The sequence below is a fragment of the Symphalangus syndactylus genome, chromosome 10, assembly GCF_028878055.3.
Source record: "Symphalangus syndactylus isolate Jambi chromosome 10, NHGRI_mSymSyn1-v2.1_pri, whole genome shotgun sequence".
In the NCBI taxonomy this organism is placed as follows: Eukaryota; Metazoa; Chordata; class Mammalia; order Primates; family Hylobatidae; genus Symphalangus; species Symphalangus syndactylus.
Genome location: NC_072432.2, coordinates 28667732 through 28683295, shown reverse-complemented (window position 1 = coordinate 28683295; position 15564 = coordinate 28667732). Strand labels below are relative to the sequence as shown.

At 40.9% G+C, this 15564-nt stretch overlaps 1 protein-coding gene across 3 annotated transcripts in view; it reads left to right on the top strand.

The window, feature by feature from the left end:
* C10H10orf67 (chromosome 10 C10orf67 homolog) overlaps positions 1 to 15564 on the top strand; it is a 152953-nt gene that overhangs the window by 14403 nt on the left and 122986 nt on the right. For all 3 annotated transcript variants that reach the window (XM_055296761.2, XM_055296760.2, XM_055296762.2), the window contains exons 3-4: positions 9458 to 9601; positions 11178 to 11252. In XM_055296761.2, coding sequence (XP_055152736.2) covers positions 9458 to 9601; positions 11178 to 11252 — 219 coding nt within the window. The remainder of the gene's footprint in view (positions 1 to 9457; positions 9602 to 11177; positions 11253 to 15564) is intronic.

Sequence of the window (15564 nt, the reverse complement as noted above, 5' to 3'; positions counted from 1 at the left end):
CCTGTCCTGGTTCTCTTCCCGGTCCCCTCCCCTCCCCAGTCTCCCTCCCCTTCCCGGTCTCCCTCCCCTTCCTGGTCTCCCTCCCCTTCTCCCGGTCTCCCTCCCCTTCCTGGTCTCCCTCCCCTTCTCCCGGTCTCCCTCCCCTTCCTGGTCTCCCTCCCCTTCTCCCGGTCTCCCTCCCCTTCCTGGTCTCCCTCCCCTTCTCCCGGTTTCCCTTCCCTTCCCGGTTTCCCTTCCCTTCCCGGTTCTTTTCCCTTCCCGATTCCCTTCTTTTTTCCCGGTTCCCTTTCTTTCCTTTCCCAGTTCTTGCCCCGTTCCCTTCCCTTCCCGGTTTCTGTCCAAGTTCCCTTCCCTTTTCTTCCTGGTGTGTCCGGAGTTGCTTCCTGCCGGTGGGTTCGTGATCTCCCTGACTTCAAGAAGGAAGCGGCAGACTTTCTGGTGTTACAGCTCTTAAAGATGGCACGGACCCAAAGAGTGAGCAGTAGCAAGGTTTACTGTGAAGAGCGAAAGGACAAAGCTTCCACAGCCTGAAAGGGGACCTGAGGGGGTTGCCATTGCTGGCGGTGGCCAGCTTTTATTCCCTTATTGGCCCCGCCCATGTTCCATTTCTGTCCTATCAGAGTGCCCTTTTTTCAGTCCTCCCCGCAGTTGGCTACTTTTAGAATCCTGCTGATTTGTGCATTTTACAGAGCGCTAATTGGTGCGTTTTACAATCCTCTTGTAAGACAGGAAAGCTCCCCAAGTCCCCACTCGATCCAGGAAGTCCAGCTGGCTTCACCTCTCACCAGTTCCCATCCTGGTTCCCTTCCTGATTCCTGTCCCGATTCCCGTCCCGGTTCCCGTCCTGGTTTCTTTCTCTTCCCTTCCAGGTTCCCATCCCAGTTCCCTCCCCTCCCCTCCCCTCCCCTCCCTTCCCTTCCCGGTTCCCATCCCGGTTCCCTTCCCTTCCCTCCCCTCCCCTCCCCTCCCCTTCCCTTCCTGTCCTGGTTCCCGTCCTAGTCCCCTCCCCTCTTATCCCCTCTCCTCCCTTCTCTGTTTCTTTCCCCTCCCCTCTTTTCCCGGTTTCCCTCCCCTCCCCTTCCTGGTTTCCTTCCCCTTCCCTCCCTTCCCAGTTTCCCTCCCCTTCCCTTCCCGGTTTTCCTTCCTTTTTTCCTAGTTTCCTTCCTTTTCTTACTTCTTCGACTAGAGCATGGATCCTACTGTTTGGACCATGAGGTTGAAACAATATACAGCAGAGTAATGAGACGGAAGAATCTTAGATCATTTCACCCATTGATTGCCTAGGTAGATTTCTAGGGAGAGAAATTAACTTATTTCTCATTTATGCCTCTGTTATTTCATTGTTTTTTTTTTTTTTTTTGAGATGGAGTCTTGCTCTGTCGCCCAGGCTGGAGTGCAGTGGCATGATCTCAGCTCACTGCAACCTCTGCCTCCCAGGTTCACGCCACTCTCCTGCCTCAGCTTCCCGAGTAGCTGGGACTACAGGCGCCCGCCACCACGCTTGGCTAATTTTTTACATTTTTAGTAGAGAGGGGGTTTCACCTTGTTAGGCAGGATGGTCTCGATCTCCTGACCTCGTGATCCGTCCACCTCAGCCTCCAAAAGTGCTGAGATTACAGGCGTGAGCTTTATTTTTTGAGACAGGGTCTCACTCTGTCACGTAGACTGGAGTGTAGTGGCAGGATCATAGGTGACAACAGCCTCGACTTCCTGGGCTCCAGTGATCCTCCCACCTCAGCCTACTGAGTAGCTGGGACTACAGGTGTGTGCCACCACAGCTGGCTAATATTTTTTTCTATTTTTTTTTGTAGAGACAGAGTCTCAATATGTTGCCCAGGCTGGTCCCAAATCCCCGGCCTCGAGTGATCCTCCTGCCTTGGCCTCCCAAAGTGTTGGGAATACAGGCATGAGCCACCAAACCTGGCTATTTGGATTTTTTGTTATAGCTGAACCAAAATCTGATACAAATGTTAAATCAGATTAAGGATGTCTTCTTCCATTGCTAATTAATAAGAGGCATTTAAAAAAATCATTTATGACTGGGTTTGAATACTTTTCATGGACTTATTGAGATGATCATGCAGTCATATGGCTTTTCCCCTTTATCTGGTGATGTGGTAAAATTTGGTTTTTGAATAGTAAACCGTCCTTGACTTCCTGAAATAAACCTAACTGGATCATAATATTTATTTTTGCATTTCTGCATTATTTCCTATTATTTTATTGAGGACTTATTTTCCTCTGTTTTAAGTGAGATTGCCCTATAATTTTTTTCTTTTCTTTACTTTTTTTTTTTTTTTTGAGACAGGGTCTTGTTCTGTTGCCCAGGCTGGAGTGCAGTGACAATCATAACTCACTGTGACCTTGAACTCCTGGGATCAAGCAATCTTCCCACCTTAGCCTCCTGAGTAGCTGGAATTACAGGAGTGCACCACCTTGCCCAACTAATCTTTAAATTTTTGGTAGAGATAGGGTCTTGCTACGTTACCCAGGCCATACCCTATAATACTCTTTTCTTACACTATTGTTGTTTAATCTTGGTACCAAGATCACAGTATCCTCATAAAATGAGAAGTGTTCCCTAGTCTATTCTCTGGAATACTTCATGTAAGATTGGGAATATCTATTTCTTCAATGTTTGTTAGAACTTGCATGTAAAACTGTGCTTACTTTTATTGCTATTGTTATTTTGTTATGTATATATTCCCATTTTCTTAAATATTCTGGGTCAGTTTTGATGTTATGTTTTTGTATTATTTATTTTTGTTAAATCTTCAAATTATTGGTATAGTGTTTGTTGTCTTTTATTATTTTTAAGTATTGTATCTGTAGTTATATTCCTTTTTAAATGTTTAATATTGTCTGATATCATCTGCATATCTCCCTCTTTTTTCTTAGTGACTCTTGGCAGAATTGTCTATTTCATTATTTTTTTTTCAGACACCCAATTTTAGGATGTATTAATCCTCTCTATTGTATCTTTATTTTCTAGTTCATAAATTTATTTTCCTATATTTATTATGCTTTCTTCCTTTCTGTTTACTCTTTCTTTTTCTTTCTTTTTTTTTTGTTTTTGGTTTGTTTGTTTATGAGACAGGGTCCACCCTGTTGCCCAGGCTGGGGTGTAGTGGCAGAATCACGGCTCACTGCAGCTTTGACCTCCTCGGCTCAAGTGATCCTCCTGCCTCAGCCACTTGAGTAGCTGCAACTACAGGCACATGACACCACACCTGGCTAATTTTTACAATTTTTTGTAGAGATGGGGTTTCCCTATGTTGCCCAGGCTGGCCTCAAACTTCTGAGCTTAAGCGATCCTCCTGCCTCAGCCTCTCAAAGTGCTAGGATTACAGGTGTGAGCCACTGAGCCTGGCTTGTTTTTTGCTTTTTTTTTTTTAAATTTCTTGAGTTGGATCTGGGTATCAATTAGGATAGCATATAGCTCCATGTTTAGAAAAAACAACTGCATTGGCTTCATAAAATATCAAGAGGTATAGAGTTAGAGAATCCAGAGTTAGTGCAGTAGCTCTCTGATCTGTGTGATGTAGATTCATTTTATCTTCTCACATCTCCACCATTAGTGCCTGGCTTTTGTTGCCCTAGTTCTGATCCAGTAGCAAGATGGCTGTTCCCCTTCCAGCTTCCATGGAAGGAGAATATGGGAGAAGTAGGGAGCAGTGGTAATAGCTATCTTAGGAAAGCAAAAACTTTCCATAGAAAGCCTTGCCATATGTTTCTTTGGCCGTAACTGTATCACATGACCACTTGAACTACAAGGAGCTATAGATAAGTACTTTAGCTGCGCACATTGCTGCCCCAGACAATGACATGGTTCCATCAGTAAAGAACCATGATGCCGGATATTGGGCTGACAGCTACCAAAGCCTATAGACCGTAGATTTTGAGGCTTGCTTCTTCTCTTTCATAGGCAGTTAAAACTACAAATTTCCCACTAACTACATTTTTAGCTTCTACAAACTTTGAAATATAGTATTTTTATTAGTATTTAAATTTAAATACTTGAATTTTTCATTTGTTCATCTGTATAATAAGAGTTATTAAATTTTCAAAGATGCTTTTTAGAATATTTTTATGTTGCTGATTTTTAACTTCAGTGCTTTGTTGTTGGAGAACGCAGTCCTTGTGAAACAAATTATCTGGTGTTTGTTGCAATTTGTGCTGAGGTTTTGTGTGAGGTCAGTCTTTGTCATTGTGCCATAGATGCAGGAATTTTTTTTTCTTTTTCACCCGAGATGGAGTCTTGCCCTGTCACCCAGGCTAGAGTGCAGTGGTGCGATCTCGGCTCACTGCAACCTCCACCTCCCAGGTTCCAGCAATTCTCCTGCCTCAGCCTCCTGAGTAGCTGGGATTACAGGCACACGCCACCACGCTTGCATAATTTTTATATTTTTAGTAGAGATGGGGTTTTACCATGTTGGCCAGGCTAGTCTCAAACTCCTGACCTCGTGATCTGCCTACCTTAGTCCCCCAAAGTGCTGGGATTACAGGTGTGGGCCAACGTGCCTGGCCAGGAAATTTTAAAAAATCTGTATTTATTAATTACTGGATTTATATATTTTTTCTATATGAAGGCTTTTGCCATATTGTCCATTTTGTTTGATGTTAATTTATCTATATCAACATTCTTTGGGCTCATATTTACCTGGTAAATCTTTCTCGTTTCTACACTGACATTATTTCTGTGTTGTGTCTTAGATATATCTCTTATAAATTGTATATAGTTTTGAAAAATCCAATCTAATAATTTCTTTTAATAGCTAATTTATTCTATTAGTGTTAATTTTGACTACTGATAAATTTGTATTTTTCTGCCAACTTCTTTTTTAATTTCTCTTTATCTTATTTTTTCTATACTTCTTTTTTCTCCTTCCCTACTCTCCAATGATTGTATTAACTTTAGTTTCTATTCTCTCCTCTACTAATAATTAACTATTTTATCTTTATTCTTTTAATGATTAATCTCAAATTTGAACATTCAATAGTTGACTAGAATTTGTAATTTATACCATACAGTACAAGAAATGTAGAACCTTTATCTCTAATTGTGTCCTTCTGTCTTTTATATTTTTATTATCAAGTATTTCAGTTGTTTTCTCCTAATATTTTTGCAGTTAACTCTTCATATTGTTTTCTGCAATTAATGCTTGTTTAGATTTACTCACATTTACCAATTTCTTTGCTCACCATTCTTTCCCATATCTCAGTACTTCTTTCTGTGCTTAATTTTCATTATTTCTAAAGATCTTTTGATCCTTTGTTCAGCAAGGATTATAGTGTACTTAGCATTAATATTGCACAACTTCATGTAAAACGCAATAACCTTGTAACTGTTTACCACCCTCCCATCTTTTATGCTGAGTATCATATGTATTGCATCTATTACATTATAAACTCATAATGTTTGCTTTAAACAGTGCTATAAATGTTAAGCTAATAAGAGGAAAGCTAGTATTTTATATGCACCTGGATATTTACCATTTCCTTTGCTCTTTATTCTTTCCTGAAGATCTAGCTTTCCAGCCCAAATTATTTCTCTTTAGCCCAAAAAACTTTATTTAGCTATTCTCCTACTGTAGGTATTTTGGCAATGAATTCTGTTTTATTTAAAATGTTTTTACATTGAATATAGAATTCCGGGTTGACAAGTTGTGTTTTGTTTTGTTCTCTCACTTTACAATTGCTCTGTAGGCTTTAATAGTGTCTAAGAAAATAACCATTATTAATCATTCCAAATGTTATTCCCCTGTATGTAGCTGTTTCTTTTCTGTCTGCTTTCAACATTTTATTTTAATCTTTGGTTTTCAATAGCTTGATTATTATGTACCTAAGTGTGGTTTTGATGTATTTATCCTGCTTGGATAAATAAATTAAGCATATACAATCTGCATGTTTCACCAAATTTGGGAGATTTGGAGCCACTAAATATATCTTCAAATATTTGTTCCACCCCACTTTTTCTATCCTGTCCTTCTGCAATTCCAATTACTTGCATGTTAGACTTCTCATTATTAACTTGCAAGTCCCTAAACTCTGTCCAATTTGTAAAATTGTAGAAATCTTTCTTCTATTTTTTATTGATATATCTTCAAGTTCACAGTTTTTTTCTGCCATCTTTGTTCTTCTATTAAGTATTTTCAGTGAAGTTTGAATTTTGGATATTGTCTTTTGCAACTTGGGAATTTGTTTTCTTTATCAAAATTTTCTGTTTGTTGATATTTCCTTTTTTCATTTATTACAGCATATTTTTCGTTACTTCATCATCCACAGTTATAATAACTGCTTTAACATCTTTGGCAATTCTGACATTTTGGTAATATTGGAATTGGTTTCAATTTTCTTTCTTCTTGAGACTGAATCACATTTTCCTGTTTTTTGTATATAATCCAAGTAATTTGGATTACATTGTGGACTGTGTGGATGTTATCTTCTGGGTTCTGATATATTCCCCTAAAGAATGCTGAGGTTTTATTTTTTTTTTGTTGTTGTTGTTGTTGTTTGCACACAATTAACTTGTTTGGATTAAAACAGAAAATTATATCTTTGTTTTTTTAGCAGCCCAAATCTTGGTTTTGTTCTATTATCTCTAGCTGGGCTATTTGTAGTCTGCCCCATGTATGTATCTCTCAGGGATGAGCCAGAGGTTTGTTCAGAGGTAGGTTTCATTTTTGTTTTTTGTTTTTTTTGTTTATGAGACAGGATCTCCCTCTGTTGCCCAGGGTGGAGTGCAGTAGCACAGTCATGGCTCACAGCAGCCCCAGATTCCTAGGCTCAAGTGATCCTCCCATCTCAGCCTCCCAACTAGCTGAGACTGCAGGCTACACACCACCATGCCTGGCTAATTTTTAAATTTTTTGTAGAGATGAGGTCTCATTATGTTGCTTAGGCTGGTCTTAAACTGCTGGCCTCAAGTGATCCTTCCTCCTTGGCCTCCCAAAGTGCTGGGATTACAGGCATAAGCCATCATGCCTGGCTTGTTCAAAGTTTTTACTGTGATTTTAGAGTTCCCCTTTCTGATTTTTTTTTCATCTAGGACCCCACCCAAACACTGTCACTTAACCTCTCAAAGTCTTGGTATTCTCACCTGTAAAATAAAACCTCCTATGTAGTATGAGGATACTAAAATGAAATTCTTCCCATGATGCCAGTACACCAGGCATCAAGTTCCAAACTAACTGTGAGTTAGAAACCACTTGCAGACTTTGCAAGGGGAATGTTTCACATTAGACAAATGTCTCTCAGCTTTTGAATCAGATCAAGGACAGTAAAGAAGGTCAGGGAATGAAGAGAAAAAACTGCCGAGGCAGACTCTGGAAAGAACTATTGCCATGGTTCTTATAGGAGAAGGGCAGCAGAAGCAATCCTCCTCAACTCAAAGCTAGGAAGGCAGGCTTCAACGGAGCTTGAATGTATTTGCTGCTATTAGAAGACACAAAGGACTGGTGCTTGACTCATGCTTGAGGAAGCTAAAGGGGGCTGTGATGAGAAGATAGAATGGCTTGATTGGGATCAGTCTGCACTTCCAGAGTTATCGGGGTAAAGGATGTGTAATTGTTTCCTGTAAACCATATGTGGCCTTGAGAGAGAGAGAGGTGAAACCAGTGTAGGGTCATTTTGGGTCCTGTCCAGTAGAGTGATCTGGAAGAACAAAAGACCCCTAACAGTAGGGAGAAGAAGGAGGTGAACTCCAGATTCATAGAACCTGAGGAAGGAGTAGCAAGTGACCACTCAAAGTAGAGAAGCATCTGCTTAGGTTAAGATATATCTACAAAAGAAAGGGTCCCGGCAATCAGAATCTCTAGAGAAGCTACATCAGCACCCAAGGGAAGAAGAGGAGTTAGTTCTCCTGCCCTTTAGCACTATGGGGAAGCCACCCCACCAGATAGGAACATCCTTGCCCCTCTATCCCTGCTGCCTTTTTCCCTGTGGAGATACAGCCACTCGGGTGCTGGTGAGGAGGTGAGCAGAGAGAGCTCAAGGGTGAATCACTCTTTTTTATTACTCTCAGCTTGGAGTAAAGGGAAAAACCTTATGAATGAAGTTGGAAGCATTTTAACTCATATATATATATATATATTTAGACGGAGTCTTGCTCTGCTGCCCAGGCTGGAGGGCAGTGGTGTGATCTTGGCTCACTGCAACCTCTATCTCCTGGGTTCAAGCTCCCAAGTGGCTAGGATTACAGGGGCGCACTGCCACACTTGGCTAATTTTTTGTATTTTTAGTAGAGACAGGGTTTCACCATGTCAGCCAGGTTGGTCTCAAACTGCTGACTTCAGGTGATCTGCCCACCTCAGCCTCCCAAAGTGTTGGGATTACAGGCATGAGCCACCTTACCTGGTAGTTATATTCTAAATGCTACTCTGAGGCTGTATTTGTAGCAATGGTAGGACTATGTTCCCAAGAATGAATAGAAAAAGTCATGGGATTTTGTCATTTCCATTCAGAGCAAGGGAAGATTACATAGAGAATACATTATTTTTTATATCTCTCTTTTTTTCTTCTTTTAAGTTTTTGAAGAGATGGAGTCTCACTATATTGCCCAGGCTGGTTTCAAACTCCTGGGCTCATCTGATTCACCCACCTTACCCTCCCAAAGTTTTGGGATTAAAGGTGGGAGCCCTAGTGAATACATTTTAAATAGATGGGGGTAGATAAAAATACATTGTTTTGATTATTACAAATGGTTCTTAGTCAACATGCTGGTTACATATTTAAATGCTTGTGCTAGTAGATTCTCAGCAAATGATGATTCTTGCCTCTCTTTTCTGATCTGAAATCCACATCTTGAGAACTATACCTTTTGAGGTATGACAAGGCCAATATTAACACAGATATTTTCTTCTGTGTGGGAAGAAACTGCTAGGAAACTCTTGTCTTCTAGTCCATCAGCATATCTTAGTTTGGCAAATTAATTGTCACTTTGAAAGCCTGGCCACCTAGGATGGAATTACTGGAATTCCACAATGCATACAATCATCTTAGAAATCAGGACAGGCCTCTGACCAGGAACCCAGCTTATATGTCCAGAACCAGAGAATGCATTGGAATTTTTACACAGAGGACATTTACTCTCTATCCTAATGTCCTTTTTTTCCATTTTTATTTAATGGGTATATATATATATATATTTTTTTTTTTTTTTAACTTTTAGGTTCAGGGGTACATATGCAGGTTTGTTACATAGGTAAACTCATGTCACAGGAGTTTGTTGTATAGATTATTTCATTACCCAGATACTAATGCTAGTTCCCATTGGTTATTTTCCCTGATCCTCTCCTTCCTCCCGCTCACCACCCTAAGTAGGCCCCAGTGTGTGTTGCTCGCCTCTTTGTGCGCATGAGTTCTCATCATTTTGCTCCCACTTACCAAGTGACAACATGCAGTATTTGGTTTTCTGTTCCTGTGTTACTTTGCTAAGGATAATATTTTACATTTTTAGATGATGAAATCCCTCCAGGTAGATTTTGGGTTCCTCAAACAATTGCTTCAGTTGAAGTTTGAGGACCGACTGAAAGAGGAATCTTTGAGTCTTTTCACCATTCTGCATGACAGGATTCTAGAAATTGAAAAGCATTATCAACAGGTAAATGTTCTCTTATTTCTTTTGTTTTATGTGGACTGATACTGTGCTTAGATGTGTATGCAATGCAGTTTAGAATTTAGTAACTTGTGAGGGCAGTGTAATTTGCTTTAGTTGTGTCTCATGTGGTAATTAATACACAGAGCTTCACTATGTGTCAGGGACTTGTGTAAGTACTTAGCATACGAACTGATTTAATTCTCACATTTACCTTATGAAGTAGGCGCAATTATTTTCCCTCTTTTACAGATGAGAAAACTGAGGCACAGAAAGGCTAATTAACTTGTTCAAGGTCAGCAGTTAAAAAACAGGAGAGGCCAAGTGCACATGCCTCTAATCCTACCACTTTGGGAAGCCAGGGTGGGAGGCTGGCTTGAAACTGGGAGTTCAAGACCAGTTTGGGCAACATAGTGAGACCCTGTCTTTACGAAGAATAAAAGCATGAGCCAGATGTGATGTTGCAGGCCTGTAGTCCCCAGCTACTTAGGAGTCTGAGACAGGGGAATCACTTGAGCCCAGGAGTTCAAGGCTTCAGTGAGCTATGATCACACCACTGCACTCTAGCCTGGGTGACAAGTCGAGACCCCCATCTCAGAAAAACAAAAAACAAAACAAACGGACATTACTGTTATTTCTGTGCCATAAAAACAAGCAAACAAAAACCATCTTTTGCTGACCACACCATGTTAAGTACCATGCTAAGCCCTTAAAATGTATTTACTCTTTAAATCTCTCAAAATGTTAAAATGGAAATCCTATTGTCCATGATTTACAGATCAAGAAACAGCTTGCCAAGGTTAAGTAACTTGCTTAAGGTTAGACAGAGAGTAAAAGGCACGATGATATATAAATTCAATACCATCTGACTCTAAAGTCTATTTGAGGCTGGGAGGCGATGGCTTAGGCCTGTAATCCCAGCACTTTGAGAGGTTGAAGCGGGAGGATAGTCTGAGCCCAGGAGTTCGAGATCAGCCTGGGCAACAAAGCAATACCTCATCTCTACAAAATAAATTAAAAAACAAATATTTTTTAGAAAAGTATAAAGCCTATTTGTTGTTTATACTCCATGCTGAAATCAGAATTGATATCAGAATCATGGGTATTTTTTTTTAATGCACTCTCTTCTATTGTTAATCTAAACAGATCTAATCAAATTATCTGATTAATCAGAAAATAACTCTAGTTTGCAGACTAGCTCTATAGATTTCTTTTCATGAGCATATTCCGTTCAAAAAGTACAAGGACTAGAAGAAGATAGGCATCACAAATAGACTTTACTACTTTAAAAAGCAGTTCTAGGAAGGCGTTAAAAGACTTTACTCAAGTGAAAAATGAAATGAAGTATTCAAATCATCTGTATATATTTTATCCATATGATCTCTATTGCTTTTGATTGAGTATAAGTAAAAATAAAATGTGTCATAATGGCTGCAGGATGGGAGAAATGATTATGAATTGAAGTTTTCAATAGATTGTGATGATTCAGATGATGTTTTTTTACTCTGAGTCCCTCCCTAGTAGGTGTGGGTCGTATTTGGAAATACATTATGACGTTTATTGCATTTATTTTTGTTTGCAGAATGAGGATAAGATGAGAAAATCCTTCAATCAGCAGTTAGCTGATGCCATAGCTGTTATCAAAGGAATGTACCAGGTGAGTTTTTGTTTCTGGTGCCGTAGTTGTGGGCAAGGCTAGCTTCAGCTGCTGTGTGCAAGGAGTGGGGATCACCTTGGCTTCCCAGTCTGTGTTTCCAGCTCTGAAGGCCTGTTTCCTCGATTTTCAGGTCACCTTAGAGGGATCAGGCCTAGGACTGTTTATGCTCTCATTATAATGCTTTCCAGAAACTGGAAAATTCTAATCTGGTATTCAGGACACCTGGGCATGTACCGAAGTAATCCAAAGTTTATTTGGTGAGGCCGTAGCTGAATAGACGAAGGTCAGATGGTCGTAAGAGAGAGTTCAGAGAATCTGTAGTAAATTCCAGTGAACAGTCTCTGACCCTTGGTGGATTAACTTTTCTAATGACAGGGACATTTCTATCTGCCAGACACATGCTTCATTTTCCTTCACAATGGGAAAGTTCCTACCTTTAGTGGTTTTCTTAGGCTCAGCAAAGACCTTGTGCTTTGTTTAGCGTTTATAACTGTATTCTCATCTTGCATTTCAATATACTTCCATAAATAAATTTTTTGCATACTTCTTTTTGGGCACTGTTTGCAAGTTTCTTAGCATAGCACTCAACACATCTGTATTTAATTATGTAATTCCTTGTGAAGTGTCTCCGTTCCATGCCAGACTGTCAACCTGAAGGATCTCCTTCGTGTTTCTCTCTGCTGTGGTTCTGCCTTTAGCGCTGTGACTAGTACATAATTAACAACCAGCTACTGATTGCTAAATGCATGAATGGTCACCTGTACCTGTGGCAGACAGTGGTGCCGCCTGCTCAAATGTCATTCTCTCCACTGCGCATTCTCCCCACTGCTTTTTACTGACAGGGGCACTTCCATCTATAGAAACCAAAGTGCTAGATTCTTCTTTCAGTTCCCTTTTCAGCTATAGCACAGACATAGGCAAAGTCAGGTCCCTAACCAATGAGACCTGAAGATGAGTTGGCTGTGAGATTTTGGGGGAGGTTGTTCTTTCTAAGTAAAAGGGACTCCTGAAGATATCAGTTCACACTGGTCAGAATGGTTATTATTAAAAAGTCAAAAAAATAACAGATGCTGGTGAGGTTGCAGAGAAAAGGGAACACTTGTTTATACACTGCTGATGGAAATGGAAATTAGTTCAGCCACTGTGGAAAGCAGTCTGAAGATTTCTCAAAGAAATTAAAACAGAACTACCATTTGACCAAGCAATCCCTTTGCTGGGTATATATCCAAAGAAAGATAAATCATTCTACCATAAAGACACATGCATGTGTGTGTTCATTGCAGCACTGCTCACAATAGCAAAGCCATGAAATCAACCTAGATGCCCATGAACGGTGGACTGGATAAAAAAAATGTGGTACATATACACCATGGAATATTACACAGCCATAAAAAATAATAAAATCACATCCTTTGCAGCAACATGCATGGAGTTGGAGGCCACTATCCTAAGCAAATTAATATAGGAACAGAAAACCAAATACTGCATGTTCTTACTTATAAGTGGGAGCTAAACATTGAGAACATATGGACACAAAGAAGGGAACAATAGACACGGGGGCCTACTTGAGGGTAGAGGGTGGGAGGAGGGTGAAGATAAAAAAACTACCTATTGAGTACTATGCTTATTACCTGGGTGATGAAATAATCTGTACACCAAACCCTGGTCCAGCTGCAGCCTCGCAGGGAGCTGGTGCCCTTGTCGGCACCTGGTGCTGCCCACCTTGCTGAAGCTGGCATGCCTAGCTGTGTGTAGTGGCTGGACCCTGCACTCACTCATGCACCCCTTGTCGTTCTGCACCTGGCTTGCCCTTGGCAGGCATGGGATCCAGGCTGGTAGTATGAGCTGAACACAGCCTGCCAGGCCAAGCAGGTGGAATGAGCCCAGCAGGCCTGAGCAAAACTCAGGCAAAAGCGCCACTGATCACAGAGGTTTCTGGCTGGCAAAGCAACACCCCAAGGATCCTGTGACGGCATGGTGGCACATGCTTATAGTCCCACCTACTGAGGAGGCTGAGGTGGGAGGACTGCTTGAACCCCGGAGTCTGACGTTACAGTGAGCCATGATTGTGCCGCTATACTCCAGCCTGAGTGACAGAGCATGACCCTGTCTCTAAAAGAAAAGAAAAATGCATTTAATCTATCTTATCCAGTATTATTCTTGTTTATAATGAGACAGTAAGTCAGAATTTCGTGGTTTTTAAAAACATGCTTTTGGCCAGGCATGGTGGTTCATGCCTATAATCCTAGCACTGTGGGGGGCTGAGGCAGGCAGATCACTTGGGCTCAGGAGTTTGAGACCAGCCTGGGCAACATAGTGAGACCCTGCTTCTACAAAACATACAAAAAGATTAGCTGGGCATGGGGGCATGCGCCTAGGGTCCCAGCTACTTGGAAGGCTGAGGTGGGAGGAGGAGCCCAGGAAGTTAAGGCTGCAGTGAGCGATGATCATGCCACACTGCACTCCAGCCTGGGTGATAGAGCGAGACCCTGTCTCAAAACAAACAAACAAACAAAAACAAACAAACAAACAAAAAAAAAACATGCTTTTATAGTTCTTTGTGTCTTCTACAATTTCTGGGACATTGATCTATTTCTAATGTATATCAAATGTTCAAAAATATAGCTGAATAATGAATATTACTCTTTGTCCATATGCTTTATAATTCCAGGAGTAGAAAGCTATGAAGTGATTAAATTCTTCGTATTCATCAGTTTTTCATAAATATGTGTTGGTTAAATATGCTTAATTGTGGTTAGCTGACTTATGAAAAAATTGTTTATATTAAATTAAATTAAAGTCATTATTGGAATCTTTGCATCAAAGTGTTGGCATCACTTTGATCCATGACCTCAGACAGCCTTCCAGATCCCGGCCACCCAGTTTGTTAAGGCTTAGTCATAAGGAGGAACAGAGGAAAGTTGAAAATAAAACGAAGTGCTGTATACACTTTTTGTAGATTGACAAGTATAAATGACTCTCTGCTGCCCTCTGGAGACCAGTTAAGGAAACAAGTACCTGTACTTTTTTTTTCAGCTATGAACAAGTTTCTAAATTTATTTAACTTTTGCTTCTAGTCAATCGAATACAGCAAAGATAAAGAGTTGTATGTAATTATGTTACATAAAAGGGTAGCATCTGTCTTGCTAGAGTCTTTCTCTCTGTTGGCTATGTGAGAGGCTATGTTGGGGAAACCCACGTGGCAAAGAATTGAGTGTAGCCTCTGGCTGACAGCAAGAAACTGAAGCCTCCAGTCCTATAGCTGAAAAAAAGTGGATTTTTCTACAACCTGAGTGAGCTTGGAAGCAGATCCTTTCACAGTTGTACTTCAGATGAGACCAAAGCCCTGAATACCACCTTAATTGCAGCCTTGGGAGACCCTAAACAGAGGACCTACCTGAATTCCTGACCAACAGAAACTGTGAGATAATAAGAGTGTGTGTGTGTGTGTGTGTGTGTGTGTGTGTGTGTGTGTTTTAATTTAATTTTTTTTCTTTTTCATTAGAGACGGGTCTCACTATGTTGTCCAGGCTGGTCTCAAACTCCTGGCCTCAAGTGATCCTACCACCCTCAGCCTCTCAAGGTACTGGGATTATAGGTGTGAGGCACCGTGCCTGGCCAAACGTGTGTGTTTTAAGCCACTACATTTGGGGTAAAACTTTTATGCAGCACTAGATAACAAATTCATCCTTCATATTTAGTGAGCCATTGAATCCTACCAGTTTTTTGTTGTTGTTTGGTTGTTTGGGTATTTTGTTGTTGTTGTTGTTGTTGTTGTTTTTGAAACAGGGTCTTGCTCTGTCTCCCAGACGGGAGTGCAGTGGCACCGTCTCTGCTCACTGCAATCTCTGCCTCCCGGGCTCAAGCGACCGTCCCATCTCAGCCTCCCAAATCGCTGAGATTATAGGCATGAGCCACTGTGACTGACCATCCTGCCAGTTTTTTACCTCCTAAATCCATGTCTTGTTATTTTGCCTCTGAACTAGTTTAGATAGTCAGCATTGCTCACCTGGCTTGTGGCTGGTGCCTTCTTATCCCTTTTGGTCTTCATTAAGTCCATTGTCTGCCCAGTCATCTGGGTGGTCGTTCAAAACACAAGTCTGACCACATCCTGCCCTGTTTAAATCCTTCACTGTTTCCTCCATGCCTTTAGGATGAAGTTTAAGTGCCTTAGCATGGCTTAGAAGGTCCTTTTATGTCTTCACTTTTATCTGTTTCCACTTCTTAGCTAAAACTTTACCCTCCCACAATACTGGGCCATCGCCTGCTTCCCTCAGCTCACCTCAAGTTATTAACCACCTCCCTGGAATTT